Source organism: Temnothorax nylanderi, unplaced genomic scaffold (assembly GCF_030848795.1).
Source record: "Temnothorax nylanderi isolate EJ_2023f unplaced genomic scaffold, tnyl_v1.0 TNYL_tig0017_pilon, whole genome shotgun sequence".
NCBI lineage: Eukaryota > Metazoa > Arthropoda > Insecta > Hymenoptera > Formicidae > Temnothorax > Temnothorax nylanderi.
This window is the reverse complement of record NW_027249079.1, coordinates 1,591,842-1,614,345: the sequence shown is the minus strand read 5'-3', so window position 1 is coordinate 1,614,345 and position 22,504 is coordinate 1,591,842. Positions and strand designations below refer to the sequence as shown.

Sequence of the window (22,504 nt, the reverse complement as noted above, 5' to 3'; positions counted from 1 at the left end):
TATTATGAGACAGATATTAAAACAAAACCTGGATACGTTCCAAATAGTTGATAAACGGTACGGTTACAATTCAAATATAGTTTGAAAGAGGCAACTCATATAATGTTGCGTTTCGCTACTGCCTACATAAAAAGATAATGGACTATTGTTTAAAGACTAGCATTTACATACGGTATAAGGGATCCGAACTGCAACGATGCCGCGACGTTGTAAAATACCTCGCGTGATACCGTCGTGTCCGTCTTGCTGTTTTATACGCACCCTAGCTTCCAAGGATGCGCGCGCGAGCGCGGAGCGCATATAAACGTCGTCGGTTCATTCCATAAATTCACGGAGCGACGAGGATAAGCTCGCGGTACGAGGTGCGCGCCGTTATAGGTCGGTGCGTATCCGGCTATGCTGGTAACGACGAGCCGGATACATAAAATGCGTCCGCGTCTTTTGGATGATCCAAACACAAATCCCGCGACGCGGACGCCCTATCGGCCTTCTCTTTCCGATATTGAGCGAGTGTTCGTTAACGTAAGATACACGTGACTGCCTATTCGCAATAATAACTCTCTTACACGCGAGACCGTTATTAGGCTTCGCAAAGGAGAAAGGACGAGAATAGCAGTACATAATTTCGGACGTAAGTCTCGTCGTATCGCGTATAAAGGATTCGCGGTGGGGTATCCACCGCGCTACCAACTGGTACCATCTAAGATCGTACCGAGGCCGTCTATAGTCCAGCACCTCCCTTCGTGGTCACGCAAAATGAAAAGCCGCGGCGGTCTAGCCTTATTCAAGGGATATCGATTGACGGAACAAGAAACGTTGCATGCGCGTCCTTGACTCCGAAAACCTTTCCGTTTCAGAGGCCAGGGTCGGCAGGTGGGAGATTAATCGCCCAGGAAATCTTTCGCGCGCGGGGCCGTAAGGACGAGACCTTCGCTGTTCCTCGCCCGAGACACCCGTCCGATCGCCAGATAAGTCACACGGTGAGTTAGCGAACATTGCTATTTTCTTTTCCAAGAGAATCATTAATGCGACTTGATAACGACACGGGGTTACAAGAGAGAGAATCCATTTGAGCTAAAGGGGATCTCGCCGGTACTTTGAACAATAATAAAATAAAACGCGAATGAGTATTATGTTTTCGCATCATCCCACATCTTCGTTTCTTACAATTTTCCGTATGTTTATTCGTATGTTGAAGACGCTTTTACTTTAAGATGATATTTATATTAGGTCGGTGCGGGAGGTTTGTCGTTTTTCCATCGAGCTTTGTACTAAATAAAATCAGAAAATTGAAGTTCCTTAAAAAAGGGATTGAAAAATTTTTCCTTGGATGAAAAAAAAGGTATCCCGAAGCTCGTGGCAGCAATTTTCCTTCGATTTTGTCGAAATTTTGTTTTCAACTTTATTTGACAAATCTTTCGCATCAATATAATATGTTACGTTTAATATTACTTCGTTTATTCCGGCAAAATAGTTTGCAATTTCGTTCCGATTCTCTAAATCTCGCAGGGAAAACGACATCGCTATACCTTATAGCAGCGCTGCCGCCCTGCCGAGATGGGGATGACTTGTCCTACACGATGATCCTACAGAATGACATCGTGTTGGTACAAAAGGCAAACGAGCTTTCGAGGTGGTCTCACGGGTTCGATCGAAATGCAGTTTCGATCTGCGGTAAATTCGCAGTAGATTCGGAACGGATGCGCGCGGATGTACAACATCGGCGGGCGAACTTTTCCCCCGGTGACATTTTGCGCGAAGGCCGCAGGTCGATTACGCGACGATCGTCGCGGTGGGAATTTCTGCGCGAAATTCGAGTTTCGGGAGAGCTGCGCGAAAATGAGGCCGGCATTGATGTCACGACACACTAAATCACACCATACAACGTTGCGATTCTTCACGCAATTGAGATAAACAATTATTTTCGATCAAGTTGAATTAACAGCGTATCATGTGGCACCAGATACGAGCTCTTAACAGCGTGATTTTCTCCAAATGAGAGGAAGCTCATGACGATACGTAAATATTTACATTCAAAACAACTTTTTGTCAGAACCGTGTTGCTAAACGAAAAAAACAATAGGCGAATCGCGCGTCGCGTTTCGTATTCTGCGCGTTCCGCACGGCTTTGACACTTCCGCTTTACAATTGACTTTTTTTTTCGCAAAAGCCATCGGCACGCGTTGCAGGTGTAGGTAGAAATGGACGCTCTCGTCTCTCTCTTTCCTGCCGTTCGCCGGTCACACCCACAGTGACGTTATTCGAAAGCGTGCTAACGCAACGCTTTCATGGTAACAGGATTCTTCAATAGCAGAATGAACGTGCCATAGACATCCGATCATCCGAATCTACCACGGTTCTTCACTTTCTATAGATGCCATTCGAGCGATGGATCGCGGGATCTCGTTCATGATGTCATCGGAAGCTGCCAATATATGAAGTATATTCACCTAACTCGGGGATAATAACAAAAATCGATTAACATCAGTACGTGCATTCGGTTTTACTTGGGAATTATTATTTCTCAAGATTTCGTTAGTATTTCCTCTCTTCGTGATATTCTCATTATCTTCATTTAAGCCATTTCCTTCTTCTGATGTGTAATTTTACGAAAAATCTCGACTATCGTTTCGTGATTCTTATCCTCGTTATATCGAGCGTTATATATACTTTCGCTGTCGAGATTCTCCTGAGATATCAAATAACAAAAAAGGAGCTACTCGTCTCGCTTATTATTAAATAAAATGTAATATTATCTGCGAGGAGTATCAAATCAGTTCGTCGCTTCGTTCTGGTCGCCCACCCAACCTACTTCCCGACTGCGTCACGGTCTGCCCGCTTCCTTCAGAAACTTTCTGGCCAGCGGAAAAGGGTTGCGTCTCGTTGGTGGGACTCGCGCGCGCCATTCGTCCCGTGGCCGAAGATCGCTATCCGCTAACCGCCGATAGCATTTACGAGCGATGAAAAGCGGACGAGAGAGAGATGACGGTGGCTCGATGACGGCGCGCGCGGCATTGTTTTTGCTCTCGCCAGAAACTTGCGCGGCCGACAATGGCCGGCGCGCTATAATGTCTCCCTCGACGATCCCGAGCGCTACTACAAACTCTGCAGTCCGGGAAATAGACTGTCTCCCTTTTGTTTAGGAAAGGAATTATTCGCCGAGTAGTCGTACGCGAGCCGCGCGTAGTTTCCTCTTTTCTTCGGTCTCGTCACAATTCAATCTTAAAGGCAGCTCTTCTGCCAGTTCTGCCGCGACGTGTACGTGAATCGATTTTCCTGACAACTTCTAGACTGATGGTAGATTTGCGTCTGTCTTTCATCTCGCGTTTCGTCTCACTATTTTGACTATTTCCAGCGACTAATGCTTGTGCATTTTCTTTTCTGTACTTTTAATTGCCCAAGAGAAGAATATTAAGCATAATATGCAGTAAGGAGACCGGCCCAGTACCCGAACAGTACCCAATACCCGAACAAATTTGCATACATCTCTTATTTTTTATAAATAAATATCAAAATAACTAAATAATATTTTTTTTTATATTTTCCTTAAACATTTGCTATTTATATTTTTACTAAAAAATTGTTACTAATACAATATTATGTATTAATCATTGCAAAAATCATTTTAGAAACATGGGATCATGGATTTGCGATGTTTAGTTTACTTATCTTACGAATTTTTTTTAGAAAGACCGATTTTCTAATTAGAGTTTTTTTTAATGTAATATACTTAATTGTATTATTAAAATAAATTAAAACTTCTTAATAAATTTTAGAATAAGTTTCAAATATTAAAAATTAAAAAAATATTAAAATTTATAAGAAATTACCGTGTTCGGATTGTGGGTCACGTAATGAGTCATACGTCCCGTCACTGGAACAGTAACTGAGCAGATTGTTTATGCATGTGCTGTCATTAATAATTAACGTATTTTTTCAATATCTTAATTATTTATGCATATTTTTTATGTATAAATATTTATCAAATCCTTAAATAAAAAGATATATATATTATTTTCTACAAAAAGTGTCTACATTAAAGGTAAGAACGAAAAATGTTTAATCTAACCTCAACATTATATGTATTAAGAGCCGGTTGTTCCAACCTGTTGGTAATCTAACTAATATTGTAGTTAAATCATATGTCTATCTTTGTCTAATGTAAAGGATAAACAAAGACATACACAGTAAAAAATTTTGTGTCAATGGAAGTCCACTCTCAATTTTGTGTTAAAATAACTCATTCATCGTGTTAGTTTTGACATTTAGAAATGTTATATCGACATTTATAACATTTCTAAATGTCAAAAATAACACGACGTATGAGTTATTTTAACACAAAATTGAGAGTGGACTTCCATTGACACAAAATTTTTTACTGTGTATGTATGATTTAACTATTAGTTAGTTTACCAAAAGGTTGGAACAACCGGCCCAAATAAGGTTAAAATTTTTCTGCATGACTTCTTATCTGGGCTATTATACAATTGTTCTATTCTTTTTGTTCTAATGTTATTAATACATAAAATATTTGTAAACGTATTAAATAAATAAATTCAAAACTCTTCCTAAAAGTTATTTTTTTCTAAGTTCGGGTACTAGGACATAAAAATGGAACATTCGGGACATAAGTTTTTCCAGCGTTCGGGTACCGGGACAAATAGAATATCGTGTTTTAATCTTTATAATAAATAATTTTTAATAAAAAATAATCTTGTTTTGTCATTTTCTATTGTATATTATAGTTTATGTATATAAAAAAATTACTTGTTTTTTAAGCAGATTAATCAATTATATACGGCCAATTTTAATAACCAAGTCTTATATGTTCGGGTACTGGGCCGGTCCCCTTATAAAATATTATTAATTAGTCAATCAATCGGAATCAGCATTTCGATTGTTTCTAAACGTAAATTTAAGTTCTGTTCCTCCAAAAATATCTCTTACGGCCGCGATTTAACATTATTGGAAAAGAATTATTCCAAAATGTATCTAAATCTGATTACTTATCGTGAACTCGCGTGCCGAGGTAACCTTCGCGATATTCTCGAGCTGTTAAAGCCGCCGGCATGTGTGTACACGGATAAGAGGTCTTACTCCAATTCTCATCGAGGTGGATATTCAACGTCGTTAATCGTTAATATTATTTCCTTGCAATCTCGACGATCCGACTTGACACGAACGTATGAGAGAATGGAAATATCGATCCCCGCTGTCTCTAACGCTATTACGTGAGCGGGGCGCGCCGCATCCGTATTATATCGTGTGCGAACAATTAACAAGAGTATACCTAATTTTATTATTAAAATCTGTTGATAATGGATGGTTCGCAGCGCTTAATAACGCGATGCGATAAACGGATAAAAATACTGTGGAAAAATGTGACTGAAAGAAGATATTCTCGCATAAATCGATGGTATCAGCGCTAAATAGATATAAGGGGGCGATTACGCAATATCGAAAATAACAATTTAAAATTGAAAACCCAAATCGTATATCCAAGGGCCTTCTTGATCTCCGCTGACCGAGAAGAGTCATGAACTCCGTGAAAACTCGCTTCGATATTTGAGCAAACATTTTTCTCCCCGACTGTCGAAGATTCCAGGTCAGTGAGCCAAGTTGCCTCGAAAATTCGTCCATCCTCAACACACAAGAAGGACTCGTGGACACGATGGATGGAATGATTAAATTTTCCCAAAAGTCACTTTGTCCAGTCCGACTGATCGAGTTGGACAGGTAATAAACGACGTTGACGCAAAAATATAAGTTAAGGTCAGCGGTTGAAAGAACGAGAGGAAAGAACTGTATATTATACATTCCACACGAAGGAAAAATACAACACGAAACTTATTTTGTCCTGACCGAAAATATGAAAATCTAGGTCACTGAACAGTGGGATAGAATTTGAGATCCGTTGCCCTACGGATAACATTACGATTTTTCTTTATTTTTAGAAAGTAAATTAGTATCGAACTCTCTTATCTACGAATTTTTTATATTGCTACGAATCCTTTTAACATTCGAATTGTCAAAACACATGTAATCTCGGCGATAGCTGCTTACAGAATAAGCACAACGTAAAACGAGAACCGCATCAATATCACGAAAAGGGTGCAACAATATAATTTTGTTAGACTGAATATGAAATTGTTACAATAGAACAATTATTATTATTACACGGAAAATATACACACAGATTAGGATGTATGTTAATCTAGCAAGACAGAAAAATGTATTTTTTAAAATTCTCTTTATTTGTTGTTAGATGTGAGAAAATAAATCCAATTTACTTTGTAGGAAGATATCAAAGGCAAAAAAGACAGTTTTTAAAAGATCTCATCTTATGTAGGAGTTCCGTATTACATGTATACATATATTCTATGTATTTTTATCAATTTTGACTAATTAACGTATTCACGCATAACATTTCCCCGGAAATATGGCACGAACGATGTTCTCTTCGTTCCGATCGACAGACAAGTCAAGAATTATTAAATTAATTGCAATTTGTATTTGGCACTAAATGTAACAGGAACTTTTGCATACTATTTACAGGCAAGAAATTTCTTTGGTAAAGATTTGCCATCGAGATCAATGAAACGAACGTGAAAATAAATTTTACAACGTACACAGATATATATAAAATAAATAATTATCTCTTTCATAAAAATTCTATATACGATCATATTCAATCCATTTAAATATATTGATGGCATCAATAAAAAATATTATAATTGTACTTTTCAAATTTATTTGTACGATTTGTATTTAGTTACTAAAAAAAAATAGTTTCTAAAAATTATAAGAATCCAGAATTGTATTTAAGTTTATATGTACAATATATTGGCATAAAGTTTTGATTTTTTCCCAAACAATATATTTTTATACGCTTTTGCTAACTGCTGGTAAAGAGTAAAACGTTCACGTTGCTCCAAAGTGTACTTATAATATTTTCCATTGCTACCATCGATATTTTCAAGATTAGGTCAAGGCAAAATACCTCAAAATAGCTGTCCTTAATCTTAATGATAAGCACTTTGATGCCATTAATATTAGTTGAGGCACGTTGGGTAATTTTTTCACGTCGAATCAATGTAAAACAAATCGAAATCAAGTCCGAGCAAATTAAAAATAAGTCTTCAATCATTCGCGATTCACGCCGATTGCGTTTCTCGTGTCATAAAGATCAGGCATACACCGCGAAGATGATTCTCTTCTCTGGCGATCCTAGGTCAGTGGTCCCACCCGAAGCATTCGCCCCAAAATTTGTCCATCGTATGATAGAAGTGAGGTAACACGTTTCTGAGATCGTGCACCTCATCCGTGTACGTCATCTGTTCGAACAGGATGTCTTTATGCTCCAGCGACTTGGCGAGCGCCATCGCGTGCTGGTAGTGCACGTTGTCGTCCTCGCTGCCGTGTATCAGCAGGAACTTTTTACCGCGTATTCCCTCCGATTGTCGTGAGATATCCGTGCGTTCGTAACCGATGAGGTTGTCCTCTTTCGTCGGCAGTCCCATGAATCGTTCCGTGTAGATGGAATCTGTAACAAATCGGACGACGATACTGAGGAGACGTTGCCGGGGCTCAATACACGAATTGGAAGTACATCGTTTGGAAACATCGTAAAACTAATGTTATAAGAAATTAGACTTGCACTTTTTTTTCTTTTACTTACCGTAATAGATCCAGGAAGTCACAGGCGCGACAGATATACCGCACTTGAAGACGGAGTTGGCATCTTGCGCAAGCACCATGCCAGTGGTGAAGCCGCCGTAGCTCCAGCCCCATATACCAGTCCTGTTTGCGTCGATCCACTTGTACTGCTTCTGGAGAATTCTACGACAAGGGACGTTCTCATTTTCAGAATGACGTTCGCTGCCGGAAACGAAGCAATTTTCGATCACTTTCGCACTACTCACGAGGTGACAGCGATCGTATCTTCAACCTCTACGGTGCCTAGCTTTCGATATATCTCGAAGAGCATGTTGCTGCCTTTATAGGCCGATCCTCGTGCATCGATCCGTGCATAGACCACGTCTCGGCTGGTCGTAAAATAATGCTCGTATCCGATTTTGTGGTCATCGGTGATCCTGGCCGAATTTGGACCGGCGTAGCTGCGGATTTTAAGGTATTAACCAAATGTTTCAACCGAAACGAAAACACGAATCAAAGAATAGCTTTCAGTTTTCATCCCCTCAACATTACGCGGTATTCGATTTTATCCAGAGCTCCGAGCTACAAATGGACAGTATGAATGTCTAAGTAGGTGGAGCGCTCGATACTTCTTAAAAAAGAAGGGAAAAGTGAGCGAGGGTCATTAAAGATAATCGATCGTTGCGAAAGCCCCGGCATGAATCGGCTAAGCAAACAGACCCGATCAGCGGTCCAATTTTAAATGGAGATTGTAATCCTTTTGCGTGCCGATCAATCATAACGTACGCCGATTCTAACTGTGCCGTAGCCACTATTAATGATATATACCGTATATATAACGTACTAGCACATTATCAAAATAATATAAATAAAATATTAATTTCTCTTCGAAATTATGCAGTTAGATTTGCAATTTATAAAAAGCATTAGGCAACTATGGCTTTAATTCTACTCAAACCTTTATGCTTTACAAAACGAAAATGTTCTGTTAAGTAAAATGTTTCTTTCTTTAACGCTGTTGTTTTACTATGTAACATTAAAAGTTTTCGAAATCTACACGTGATAATGTCATAAAGATACTCGTAGATATGTATTTGTCTTCATATCAAGCGTGATATAAATAGGCAATACGGAAATATAATATATCCTCACAATAAAATTGATTTTATTGTCTAATATACATATGTCGCTAAATTTTATTCACTATAAATTTCGTTTTCTATATTCTTATCTTTATAATCAAAAAGTTTTGTTGCTGAACGCAAAACCTTTTTTAGTAAATTATCACGTGAGAAATGTTGACCGATATTTTTATGTCGTCTTAGCAAATTTCGTTACTTATTATTCTATCAGAGGAGCTTCGATACTCACACGAATACCAGCAAGGGATACGATTTGTTTTCGTCGAAATCCGGCGGCAGGAGCAATCTGACCCTGCAGTCATAACCGTTCACGGTAATGTTGAAATCTTTTTGTTTCGGCATCAGTTTTCGCGACAAAAGTTTCCTTGACAGGTCGTTATTGGTCCAAGTCGAGACTGGCTGATGATTCTCGTCGTAAATCGTCACCGTAGTCGGATCAGGCCCGGCACAGGTGAGGGCGTAAAACGATCTCTGGCTCGAAAAAGACGCGGTCGCGTAAGTGCATTTGTTTCCTGTAACATTTAAATTCGTCGGAATGTTTCCATGGAGAAAACCCATTTTCTTATTCTACGTAATAAGATGCTCATTCCCGCCGCTTCAATTTTGTCCGACGTTTGCCTCCGTGTTCTGCAGTTATTTCCGCTTTCATTTTCGGATATACATTTTTGAATATATAGGTATATATACACGTATGTAAATATCGAAACCTATATAAAATTCTGCTCACCAACGCGGCGTACATTGCTAACTCCTCGTCGAAGGAAACAGGAGGCATAAATTTTGACACTTTCTACTTTTCGCCGAACGAAATAAATTCCGGCAAACATCATATTTTAACGGATACAGGGTATACCCCTGGGATCGACCGGGGTACAGACCTCTCATAGACGTTGATTTTTCTCGTGGGCGCAAATAGCCCGGCGAATTAATCTTCTTTACGCGATAGTGCTCCGTCTGGTGAACGCAGCTGCCGCCGATAGCCGGAAAAACTTGCGCGAAAAGTAATATTTCAGTCTCACCTCGTTTACGGGACGAAACGTCTCGCATGCAGGAATTAAGATTCCGAATTTTTCGGAATCTCCTCGCGTAGCGATGGGAGGAGATAAGTTCGCGCAAAGATAAGTTCACGCCCGGGTCTATGTGGGAGGAGAATTCAGAAATTTTTACTTGAATTCGCGCAACTTTCGGCGCACTGCAGAAATATGCGAGGAAAAATTGTGGCGATTTTCTACGGGAGTGAGGTTCCCGTAGATTACATCATATAGTCGCTCGCGTAGATCTTTCCCGCGCGAGTCTATCAACCTTCTCCCCCTCGCATATACACATACGCGCGCGCTAAATATTCATGAACTTGCGACTTGCGGCTTTTGTCAGATGAGATTACTCCCGATGGACTTTTCGTTTTAATTGGAACGTGTACCTATCATCTCGAACAAGTTCCAAATTCCGTCGACGATGAGTCCCGAAATTTCTCCGCCACTTACGGGACCCCCCGAGTTTCCGGCCTCATTAGATGGTCGGACGCGAATCTAAGTAAAACGAACGATCGGACATTAAGAATTATGAAGTTTTCATGCTTCTTGCGTAAAATATTCCCCCCATGAGAGACGCCGCAGTTTAAATAGAATATTCCGACGACGCTGAACGTTCTCGTGAGATAGGGCCTTCACGTTCGTGCACGTTGCAAGCTCATCATCTAAATTGATGAAAAACGCCACTCTTCTCTTTTTTTCCTCTTTCTGTATTTCTCTCTCTCTCTCTCACTCACTCACTCACTCATTCACTTGCTCTCTTCTCTTGCTCATATTCATGATTTCGAGGACTCACCTTCCGGCGTTAGCAGCTCGCAGGATATGCAAGTCGGTTCCTGGCTCCCATCCAGAGGCACCGAATACAAATTCCTCTGGGTCGGTTCACCCGGCGCCGTGGCGAGATAGTAAACTCTGCCTCTGGGCGAATCGACTGCCAGGATCGTGTGAACCTCGGAGGGCCCGGGTGTCAGATCTACCGGTTTAATAAACCGATTGTCCTTGTATTCGTACCTAACGAGACAACAGTAAAATTACGAAGAAAGAAAATAGCAAATTTTAAAAAATTTTTTACGTTTCGAGATCACTGTGTCAAACTCTTTTCTTTCTAAGCTATACGAGTTTGGAGAAGCCTAATTTGCAATTTATTCAGAACCAAGAGGCAAAAAATTTCAGATTATTCTGAGAGAATCGTAATTTTTTTCGTGAATTTATAAATATATTTTTGTTTATAAATTGCCTAATATCTCACCTGTCTATATGACGGAATCTGCCGGCACTGGTGCCAGAATCCTCTCGCCGTAAATACAAAGCATAATCGCCGGTTTTTATAGGAATATTCGGTTGAAGCCAGCCCTCGGTCTCCTCGTCGAACAAAACCGATTTGATATCCCCTTGTGTGTTGTACATCGTCAGCTGGGATTGGTTCTGTACACGGTTCGTCCATGTCGTGATCACGTGTGTTTGGTTCCACCAGTTCACGTTATATAGAACGTTATCACTACGAATGTGAATGCCAAGTAGCAATATGTTAAACATGATCGTAAAATCATCTGAAGATCGTTACAGAGATTCTTGTTGTTAATAGGAAAACTTGCCTCGTAACCACATCAACGGGCGCTTCCAAGGTGACTGCTTCTGACGATGGATCTGTCAAATCGATCACCGATAGAGTTACTGTCGGGTTCGGTGTACCTACCTGTGAAAATATGTATATGATATTTTTTCATTGATATAAATGATCTTGCAAGTTATATGACATTATAAAACACTTCAGAGTATAATATCTTTAATATTGGAGCATACAATCAAGAAAAAAGAAGAAAAGAGTGATGCTTCTATACGAAAAAGATGAGTAAAAGATATAGGATAATCCCTCTTAAAAGACTTCGTTTTTTTGAAAATTTACTTTAAAATCGAATAGTTAATAATATTTCTTACCTTTATTGATAAAATTAACTTTACTTAAATCTCAATGAGAGCAGAATTAAAAGATTTAATATTCTGTTCAAGAAAATAATAAAAAATAATTTAAGTTTCTGAAAGAAGTTTGTAAAATATCAAAAAATTATTTTTATTTTCTTAAATAAAATGTATTTTTACACACATCACTGATAACTGTAACTTGAGAGAAAAAAGATCATAGCGTAAGTTCTGAAATTTTTGAGAGGAGATTTTTACGCTTTTAGAAGATCTGAAGCGAAATTGAAAAAGAATTTTTCAACTCTGTACATGATCTCAGAGTTGCAGCTTTTTTTAATCAGTTTTTCACAGCCGACTTTCAAATGGTACCACATGGTGCAGAAGCATCACCGAGGAAAAAGCTTGAAGGGATTTGAAAGCTGAGATTTCGGGGCTTTAAAATATCGTTTTTTAGAACATCGCTTTACCACCATTTCTCGCATAAATACATAAATTTGTACTTCATTTTTGTCACCACAATTTAAAGTGAAGCGTAAATGGAATAATTAAATATATTCGGTATAATAACTTAAATATTTATAATTTGATTAATCCGAGTGATTAACAGATAGTAGTTAACAAAGAGAGATATGCTTGTTGCTTTTGATAAATGAGGGTCTGATATAGGGCGAGAAATGGTTCGCGGGCTTTTTTCACGGAAGATTGCGCTTCTGCCAGTGCACTTTGACAATTGGATTATCCGTACGTGCCGACACACGCACGCGGAAAATAGATCTATGGTAGAGTAAGCTCGAGTTAAACGGAAGAACGACGGTCCTTCCAACTCGTTACGACAATAACCGATTTTGCCGAGTGGAGATGATTAAGTCGAGTTCTCAATGGTAACTTATCAATATTATCGTGTCGGGATAATTCAAATATTTTTAGTAACGATATCGCTGAATTATTGATAAGATAGTAATAATTTGCAATGTACAATCAATAGCTGACAGTTTTGTTGCATAAGCAGAGAAGAGAAAGACATTTAAAAGATACTATCGATTTTAGAAATGTTGAAAACATTTTCGAAATATCTATTTAAAAATATCACAAAATAAGTATTCTCAGTCTTCACAAATTTATAGATTTAGAGACGTTTTTTGAAGTAGGTTCTCACCTTGGGGTACTTTATCTTCACTTCCGTAGGATATTGGTCTTCAAGAGAACCAGGGATGCCATAATGAAAAATGGCCATGTCCTTTACTTGAGTATCGTTGAAGGTTGCAAAGGCCAAATATCGTCCATCCGGTGAATACCACATCGCGGTCGGAGACCCAAATACTTCCTCTGTAATCAACATTCGCGATTATGCCTGTCATTTGCAATTATCCGACACAGATAGACGTGATGCTTACACTTCGCGATGTATAATTCTTCTTCGGATCGGATATATATTTTTTTAATTATTTATAGATATATTTTTTTCTTTTTAAACATAATATAAAACGTTTTATAATATATTCATGTATTATAAAATACTTTTGATAAATATTAAAATTTTTTTATGTAGATATTTGTTTGCGTCACAGAAGACAGGTTTACCTTCATATACCCAGTCCGGAATTCCATTGTAAACGATTCCGGGTTCGCCACTAGTCGTCAATCTTCGTACTACATTCTGGCTGCGATTGAAAGTCATATGATAAATATCGTTATCGAGAACGTAAACCAAGTCACTGCCGATCGGCGACCATAATGCCAGCGAGATAAAAGCTTCATTCGCAAGCTCTTCAAATGTGCTGTAAATATATAAGAAAATTTTTGTTACAAGTATTTTCTTAAAAAAGCAGTCAGACAGAAAGTCAAATTTTACTTATGCTTATTAGGAAGTAGATACGATTAAATAACTTTATCTGTACGGTGTCTTTAAAATTTATTCATATCACAAAGTGATGACCCCAGTCGCGTTAATTTATTGCTTCATTTAGAAATGTAAAAGATAGAAATTCGCTGCGTAGACCACGCTTGGTTTCGCAATCAAGCTTATCGGGGAATAGTTAATATTATCGGCGGCAATATGAGCGACAATATATATGCGCGCTATAAAAATATAAACGAATAAACTTACCCGTTCTGCACGTCATACACCACGTAATTTTTTACGGTCGAGTGTCTGTATACCTGCGAAAATCATTTATTTGAGTTCTCATAGTATTTCAACGAGCGGAAAACTAGTAAACAATTGATCACTCACAAGTTTAGTATTGTAACCAAAGAGAATGTACTGCTTGTCGGCCGAAATAGCTGACGTGCCGAATTTGTATGGCAGCTGAAACAAGTTCAACATTGAATTTTAAGAAAAATATTTGTTATTTAATTTAAACGTCTTGGTTTGTAGCAATTTATCTTGCGAGAAACGTCGGAGCAAATAATTATCTTAGAACAAATTGCTCAGAACGACTCGTTCAAAGTATCGGCAAACTGAAATATTTTTTTATAGATAACAATGGCAACTCGTAAAAGAATATTTCATATAATTTTTATCGCAAATATCGCGAGAATGTTTATAATATCTCGGAACATCTCTGTGATAACGAAATGTCAATTGCAGATTAAAGTTTCAAAGGTTAAATTATACAGTAGATCATAAAATGTCCTTACTGGTAAATCCATTCCATCAAAAAACAGTTTAGTCTTCCCTGTCTTTACATCGGTAATTCTAATATCGCCTAAAACTATGTTCCCAACCATAAATTCGTTATCAGAAATCCACGTGCCGTTGAAGCCGAACGAGTAGTAGAGGTAAATATATATCTCCTCCAATGAGAACGGTCTCCTAACTTGAACGTCATACTTGTTACGAACATCGGTGTCATCAACACGTGGAGCTACACAAATAAATTTAACAAATTTAAAATATAAACAACATTTGGATTAATATTTATTGAGCCCGCCGGTATCTACATTTCCATAAGTATAACGATTAAACTGCGTATTTGCCGAATATTAATTACGTTAATAATTACGCAAGGTATTAAATCAATTTACCTACCTGTTCGTGATTGGCCGATGACGATCACAAAAGCGAATAGTATTAAGAGTTGAAGAGGCTGAAAGAATTTCGGATTGCCATGAAAATTCGTCTTGAATTTTTTCCTTTATTACGATCACACGTACAATACGTACGTAAATTCCACGAAACAGACTGCACGGACAGAATGTATCGCGCAAAAAATGTTAAAAATAAAGTTACTATTATTGCCCAAACTTCTAACTACGTTCGTAACTTTGCGAATTCTCGACTTCGGTTTGTGATAACCGCGAAAAGCTTCGGTCCGTTCTATGGATCGTTAGCATTTCTTCCAGCCAATGAACAGTATTTTTACGAGGAAAAAGATCATTTTTCTGTTCCTTCGCCCTCTAAAATTGTAACTTTGATCGCGAATAAAAATCAAGGAGTAATCTTATTAACGATGAAACGGAGTCGACCTGGAAAATCCAAACTTTTTCTCTGTTGGAATCGCCGATATTTCTATTTAATTGGAGATTAGCATTTTTCTATTTGTTCTACGATTATAACGATTATAATCTTTATAATCTTTATAATCTTATCATTAATACGAATAAGAAGAGAAATTAAGATTAATTATCGAGATTAGAGTCAGTCAATGTTGACGCAATAGAAATAGATCCGCAGTGAATCGAAATTGGTGACAACCCCGATATATCGGAAGAATCGAACCTAAAAATAACTTACTGCTACGAGTTTAATACCTCGAGCGCATCGCCGTGTATATTCTACGACGAAGAAAAAGGACGCGAGAGAGTTCAGATAGAAGGCGATAAATCGAGACAGTTCGGACCCTCGAAACTTTCCCATCGGCGCGGTGGGCGCGCGTGTCTGACGAAAAGTGCTCTCACGGACTTATCGATTCGATATGTCGGGACAATTGTGCCTGTCCCATGAGCAAAATCGAAACAGAAGTAAGTCGGATAAAAGCCCTTCCACAATAATAGTAGATCGCGAGTTCTGATAGGTCGATACTTATTTTCGCGACTGTTCCTTTTAAATGTATCGCGACGGGGAAATGGATCGGGGGACAAGTGGTGCAAAAAGCAGGGTATTGGAAACATATCTCTCTCTTGTCTCTTTACTTCTTAGAAATGCCCGCTTTAGAGCGATAGTAAGAATTCGCAGAAATATACGACTCAAGGGTAAGTAAACAACTCTTCTCTTTACATTTTGATCGAAGACGCTCGAGGGAATTATCGGGAATTAACGACAGATTTGTGGGGGGAAAATCGGTTTCTCCGTCCGGCGATTGTCGCAGAATGAATGGGGGGAAAAAAGAAAGAGAGAACGGCGGATTCGCCACATCGCCGGACAACGTACCGTGTTTCTCGCCATGATAAATCGGCCGATCTACGAGTCGCAAACTCCGGATGACAACGATCGATGAAACCGCTGTTGGCGCGGCGCGGCGGCCGATCTCGCGAGTACGCCCGACGAAGACTAATATATCGCGTACTTTCTCAGCGTGTTCGCGGCAGCAGCGACACGTGCTCCCACCTCTTTCGACAAATCAGGGACATACCCACGCGTGAGCATGCATCTTCCGTCGCGTTTGTGTTTCTGCCTTGGGCTTAATTGTGCTCTAATATTTGTCGATATTGATAAGGTGATCTTCTCATACAAAGTCAGATTTGTATGAAGAAATGACTCTCTTTCTTGCTCCTAGATAAAGATACGGGGAAATCCGTAGATATCATTGAATAGGTTTAACATTATCATCTCTCAAAGTTGCAATATTGCGTTAAGGAAAGAAATTGAAAGAAAACTGTGTGAAAAAATGTAGAAAAGAATTTGTGGAATAAATTTCAAATATAACATAATGTACATACATATAATCGTGGATCTTTTTCAAAGGAAAATAAGCGATATTATTTATTAATTCTCGATTTTTATTACATATGTTACAATTATCGTTGATTATAATTATTTTGATTTTTTTATATTAAAATAATTACCGTAATTGTTCAGCTCGATATCTGTATGAAATTTATAAATCGCCCTGTACATAGAGACGAGATATGATTTATTGTTAGTATCAGCTGACTTCCAATGTTTTACATGTATTTATACGCGATAAACAATATATTACTTTTATGCACGATTACGTGCTTTTCTTTCTGAAACGTCACGAATTTGACAAACGCGCGTCGTTATAACGATAAACTTTATAATGACATCATAAAATTGTGAACGTCGTGACAGAAATTTAAAGGCAATGCGGACGACAATGCGACGTACTGCACTAAATCTCAGCTGACTATTATTATTATCAAGGCCGCCTGTTATTTAACTACACGCGCAATAAGAGACGATTATCTCCACACGCTCCTGTAAGATAAGAAACTAATACATACGCTTGGTTAGTCCAGCGCCGAATATGTTTATCAATTAAATTAGATTAGGAGATTGATCAATTTCATCAATCGAGATTGTTTCTTTATTAAATGGCGAGAGGTAATTAATTTGATTGAGATAAACTCATCCGGTAGAGATTATTATTCGAATAATTATGAGTTGATGCATTAAATAGAATACTGTCTTCAGAAATGAGAAAGATAATTTATTGTCTTTTCTTAATTTATTAAATGAAGATGAAGAATGAGCGGAACATTCGTTGAGACAGCAAGTACATCTTTCGCGTGCACTTGCTGTCTAAAACTGCTGTCAGCAATAAAGGCAGAAAGTTTCGAACGATTTCCTCCTGTCACGAAACATGTCGTTTCGAAATATTGCATCGCGCCAGGCGCGCACCGTTTTCAATATTGTGATCGAAACGCACAAAGTACCAATGTCTGAGCGCGCGCGCATGCACACTCGGTTCCTTTTAATCTTTTTACATAAAAGCTTCTACAATAAAGATGTCGAGCTATCGCACGTCGTTCGGTTGTTGCAAAAAGAAGACCGTATCACTATCGAAAAAGGAATTCGTGACTCTTCAACCGTAGGCAATAACATCAGCCGGAATAAAAATCGGAAACTATATCAATTCCTCGATGTCTCTTCCATTCTTGATTTTATCAATTGTTTCAAAGAATTTGTCATCGCAGAGTAACTTAAGAAATCTCACGTCGTGCCTTTATCCTTCACAATGGTATTTCAGTCACCATATTCTTCTCTTTTTTTTTCACAAACGTTTTCCACACTTGAATCAACATCCAAATCTTTCGCTCCATGCAATACGGATCGTGAATGACACGCTCGTCATGTTCGAGATTCCACGTGGGGGAATCTCAAGCCGTGGTCATCGAGAGAAAACAATCACCCGTCCTTCGTCCCACAGCTTCATCTCGTCGCGTAGCGAGTGACACACTTTGCGGGAGGAAGAATTGCCATCATCATCGTCATCGCGCGCGGCCGCGTCTGTCTTCGTCGCGCACGTGGATCATCATCGAATACCTGGCTCGCAGCAATCAGTCAATCTGACCCAGTCGTAAGGTCGCCGGCGCTCTCGCACCGTTGGCGATCGGACGAAGAGAAACTCGGAAAATCGCAACGCGACATCGGGCAGATACGGGGTGGCGATTATGAGAAAGATAATGCATGCCCGCAAAATGCATCTTTAAGTAGACGAAATATCTACAAAAATTTCTTCATAAAATCTGTATATATTTCGTTTACGTTCCTTCCTTTTAAATTCGTTAAATGGAAAGCAAAGCGAGAAACGCGCTGACGAAGATCTGGTTGGGCGATTATTATTTTAATCATTAACATTATCTTCGTCGATGATTGCGAAAGCTCAGATTATATCTTCTTCTTCATTGAAAGCCTAGTCTTTCTACGGTTCTTCAGCTTACCGACGTCCTCTGCTTTTTTAACGCACGGGAATATACAGTGCTATTTTTGATAAGCGAGTCCCAAAGGTGAATGACTCGGGATTGAAGTCATAACACACCATTTATTCATCTTTGTTTTTTTTTTAATTTAAAGGCATATTACATAATAAAGCTCATTGCGGTATATTGGAGGTAGTCGCCATCTCGTCTTAATGACACAAAATATAAAAGCGTCGCGATCTGGGTTACCTACCGGTAAGCCTTGCATTCAGTTCAACGTTTACCGCATATCTCGGAACTTCTTCTGGCGTCACTTGCCAGCAGCTGTTAAAATACGGTGAGACCAAGAGAGGTTTTGATGTGCTCAAGGTACTAGAGTATATTATCTTTTACGTGCTGCACACGTTGATAAAATTTTACAAAAAATGTTGTATCAAATCTTAATTTAGATAGAATTTAACACTAATTTTTACATGACGATTTTAAGCTGAGAGGTCGATCGATTGGATATTTACTTATAGAATAGCATAGATCAGATCAGCGTTATTAATAAAAAAAAAGGATTTCGGTTTTCTAAAATATTAAAATACCTCGTGAAAAGAAAGAGTGATAACATAGAAACTATTAATCTCCGAAGCAAAATTCATTCATTTTTTTAACACGTTCTCCCAACGTTTATAAAAATAGCATTTCGCAAATTTGAAACGTCAGCGGCGGGGCGAGAGAGCAAAGGAGGAAGTGTATTATCCCGGAAACTTTCGGAACAACAATTTCTTGCGTCAGCCCTCCTTGGCGCGCAGCCCCGTGAAGAATATTTGCGACCCTTTCATGGGCGCGTTTACTATCGATCGGGGAGGATATAACGCGTACCAGTCGTCGTTGCCACGAGTCGAGGAATTGCCAGGAGAGAGCAAGAGAGAAAGACAGAGAAAGAGAGCGAGCGAAAGAGAAGGAGAAAGAAAGAGCGAGGGAGAGGGAGATAACCAGGGTGCCACAAAGGCCACCCCTTTCGGACCGACGACTATAAGTACCGATCGCGGTCGGTTCGCGTGGCTCATGTGCGCCCGGTGGTCCCACCGTACACCGGCGTGATATAGTCTTCGCGTACGCGGAAAAACCACTTTGACTAGGGCGCCGAAGTCGTTTCGATCTATGAATAGATCCTGATCAGTTTCCAATCGCGCAACGTCCGTTCGTCGTCCGATCGAGCCGAGGGCCGTCGATTCGCCGTCGGGAAGCCGACGGCTCGCAATAGCACGTGGAACCTTCTACGAGGAGCGCGGCGAACGATGACGGTGATCCCGCAGGATCGGAGTGTGGTCCACGGGGAACCGTCGTAATGGCCGGTCTCGTGGTGGCGGAGGACCCGAGTGATCGACCGGGGTGACATCGCTCGGGATCATCGAGAGAGATCAGAGAGAGATCAACCGAGATGAGGAGGAGCAAATCGGCCGGGGGGAGCGTCATCGAGGACATATGCGGGTGTTCCGCTCTGTCGTCGATCGTCCAGAAGAAAGATCTAAACTCCACCTCAGGTAAGCCTAATAGGAAAAAACTTGCGAAGTAAGTTTTGGACCGGAAAGATAAATCCGCTTCCGCGGAGCGTGTATCATTAGATGCGAGATTTCCGTGGAATTCCTGAAGTTTCGATCTGTTCGACACCTCTCTCGCGAAATATCACATGTCGTTTTTCCGATTTTCAACGATCGAGGTATTTGTCCGATTAAATGTCACATCGTTGAAGTTCTCAACGAGCGAATGTAAAATACTAAAAATGCACCGACTGCTCTATATATGTATTATATACAATGTAACATTCCGTACGCGAATCTGTCGGTACCGGCGCGGGCGGGTCGTCCAAAGTTCGTCCACGGTTCGCGATTCGATCGATCGTCACGCACGTGTTCTCCGGACGACGGAAAATCCCCCGCGATCGATGACGTGCTCGCGGCGCGCAACCTTGAACGAGAAAAGCTACCACTGATCGTTTCCTCCTTCTCGCAGTGAGGAAGACTCTTAGAAACACTTCCGGCGTCTGGTTTCCGGATGCCAGAGAGATCCTGCTTTTATCGGATTTGTTCCCACGTTTCTCCGCCTCGTTCTTTTCTCTTTTTGCATGAGTTACGCTATTTATCTCCATCATCACGCTTTCTTCACATCTCCTCGAACCAACGAATGCTTTTTTCTTGTTGCTTTCAACGATTACCACATTGTTTTGCCTCTCTCGCCGTTTTCTCCCTTCGGAGAAGACGCATATTGCCAATTTCATTTTTATTACTGAACGTACTGTTAATCGAGATAAACTTAATAGTGAGATAAAAGGAGCTACGTTTCCCTACGATAAAGTTAATAGTCGCCATCAAAAAGGTGTTACGAAAGTTGCGCCGTCACTCGAAAACGAATAGACGTCGTATTTACTCCGCTCTCGTTATTGCCCCGATTCTAATTGAATTGATATCCTAGTTTCTTCGATCTTTCTACACTTTCGCCGATTCAGCGATACGATAAATCGCGTCTTACCCCCATCGGGATACGTATCGTCACTTCGGGCACAACAAAAGGAACTTCCGTGAAGAAAGATCCTGAAATCGCGATTGATGCTGACAATCGTCGCACGGCGACATTCCCGCCTCTTCTCCACTTTTCTTCTCTTCTTTCCCGTTCTGCGTGCTCTGCCCCCTCCATTGGTTCACCAGCAGCCACCAGCTGGTTCGTTTCTGGCTGCATGGACCTCGACCCTTCGTAGAAGCCAGTTTTGAATCTCCGAAGCCAGTCGCGGCAGCCAGTGGCGCTTACGTTTCCTCGATCGAGGTCCTCCCCTCCGATTTCTCTCGTTCACCTTTCGTCTCTTTCGTCGTCGCCCCGGTCTCTCACTTTTCCCGCGCGATTTCTTCGTGTGTGATGTATCGGCGCATACATCATCCAAGGATTCCGAGCGTAGCGAGCAGCATAAGTTACGTGACTTCGAAGCCGTGCCGTGTCAACAAGCATCGTCGGGCCTGCCTCCTTAGTCGCCCCACTACCTCGGCGGGGTGCCGCTTGCGGTCCCCTCGCCTGGACCAGGGGCCCTCGGGGCCCCCGACAAGTGTAAGACACAGTGTTTCCATTCACTGCGAAGCGGCAGCAAGGAAAGCAACGACGGAGACGTTTTTCCTTGATAAACTGTGTTAAACGGTGAATTAACGGTGTAATTAATGCGCAAATGATTAAATAGTGATTTGCAATTCGTGGCGACAAAGGCCGACCTCGTGAGTCTCAAGTTTTTAACCTCGAGTTGCCTTCCGCGTTAAAAGAAGATATAAAGTGGTACTTTAATCTCGGGATAACGACAATTTTACGGCGCAAAAATGTGATGGAAAACGTGAAGGAGTAATAATGTGAATGTGAGAAAGCGTAAATAAACTCGCGGCGGAGTTTTATTGAAATCGAGAAGGCTGTCCGGGGAAAGAGTCTTGTGTTCCGGAAGGGAGTACGAAGCTGAATGTCGTTATCATGGTTTTCTTCGGAAGAAAAGAGAAGGTGGAGGATCGGCGATTGTTGGCGAGCATGGACGCCATGAACGGCACGATTATCCATCAAATCGACAACGGTAAAGTTTGTCTATTGTCGCGCGACGGAACATCGATGCGCGAAGTCGTAGATTAGAATGGTTTCTCGCGCGCGCGTAATCAACGAAAGCGACGTTTCCGGCGAAATTGTCGTCACGGCTTTCTCGAAATTAAAGGGAAATATTTCCTCACTTTACGTGTATACAAGTACGCATTCTTGATTAGCGAAGCACAATTTCCTCCGAACATCCGGTGGGAGCGAGTGCAAATATTATCGCCGGCCGCATATTTTTAATTCCTTCCCTTCCCACCCTTTCCCGCCCGCGTTTGCTTTTCCCTTTTATTTTAACGTCGACCGTGGTATAACGATTACGCCTTTCGG

General features: G+C 40.2%; 2 protein-coding genes and 1 pseudogene across 5 annotated transcripts in view; 1 reads left to right on the top strand and 2 right to left on the bottom strand.

Moving 5' to 3' along the window:
* The window catches only part of Vari (MAGUK p55 subfamily member vari), a 139,474-nt gene that overhangs the window by 105,281 nt on the left and 11,689 nt on the right, over positions 1-22,504 (top strand). The window contains exon 2 of one of the 4 annotated variants that reach the window (XM_071699172.1): positions 858-980. Coding sequence is in view for 3 of the 4 variants with exons in the window: in XM_071699171.1 (XP_071555272.1) it covers positions 20,007-20,109 (103 nt within the window). In the remaining variant the exon portion in view is untranslated. Of the gene's footprint in view, positions 1-857; positions 981-19,526; positions 20,110-21,693; positions 22,164-22,504 lie in introns of those variants that run through there. The other 3 variants (XM_071699171.1, XM_071699169.1, XM_071699170.1) reach the window with 3 other exon arrangements.
* Positions 6,234-16,278, bottom strand: LOC139768701 (venom dipeptidyl peptidase 4). The gene is made up of 14 exons (XM_071699166.1): positions 16,122-16,278; positions 14,781-14,838; positions 14,390-14,616; positions 13,983-14,057; positions 13,857-13,909; positions 13,331-13,527; positions 12,906-13,075; positions 11,425-11,525; positions 11,079-11,327; positions 10,626-10,840; positions 9,028-9,310; positions 7,923-8,117; positions 7,679-7,839; positions 6,234-7,543 (listed from the first exon to the last, which is right to left on the bottom strand). Exons 1-14 carry the CDS (start codon positions 16,134-16,136, stop codon positions 7,233-7,235), a joined length of 2,310 nt encoding a protein of 769 aa, XP_071555267.1. The 5' UTR covers positions 16,137-16,278; the 3' UTR covers positions 6,234-7,232.
* On the bottom strand, positions 20,129-21,736 carry LOC139768568 (uncharacterized; annotated as a pseudogene).

Excerpts from the sequence above, each read along its gene's own strand:
- LOC139768701 (XM_071699166.1), bottom strand. Across the intron at positions 14,058-14,389 it reads TTGATGGAATGGATTTACCA|CTGCCATACAAATTCGGCAC; the intron begins GTAAGGACATTT and ends AACTTGTTTCAG. Across the intron at positions 11,526-12,905 it reads TGAAGATAAAGTACCCCAAG|GTAGGTACACCGAACCCGAC; the intron begins GTGAGAACCTAC and ends ATATTTTCACAG.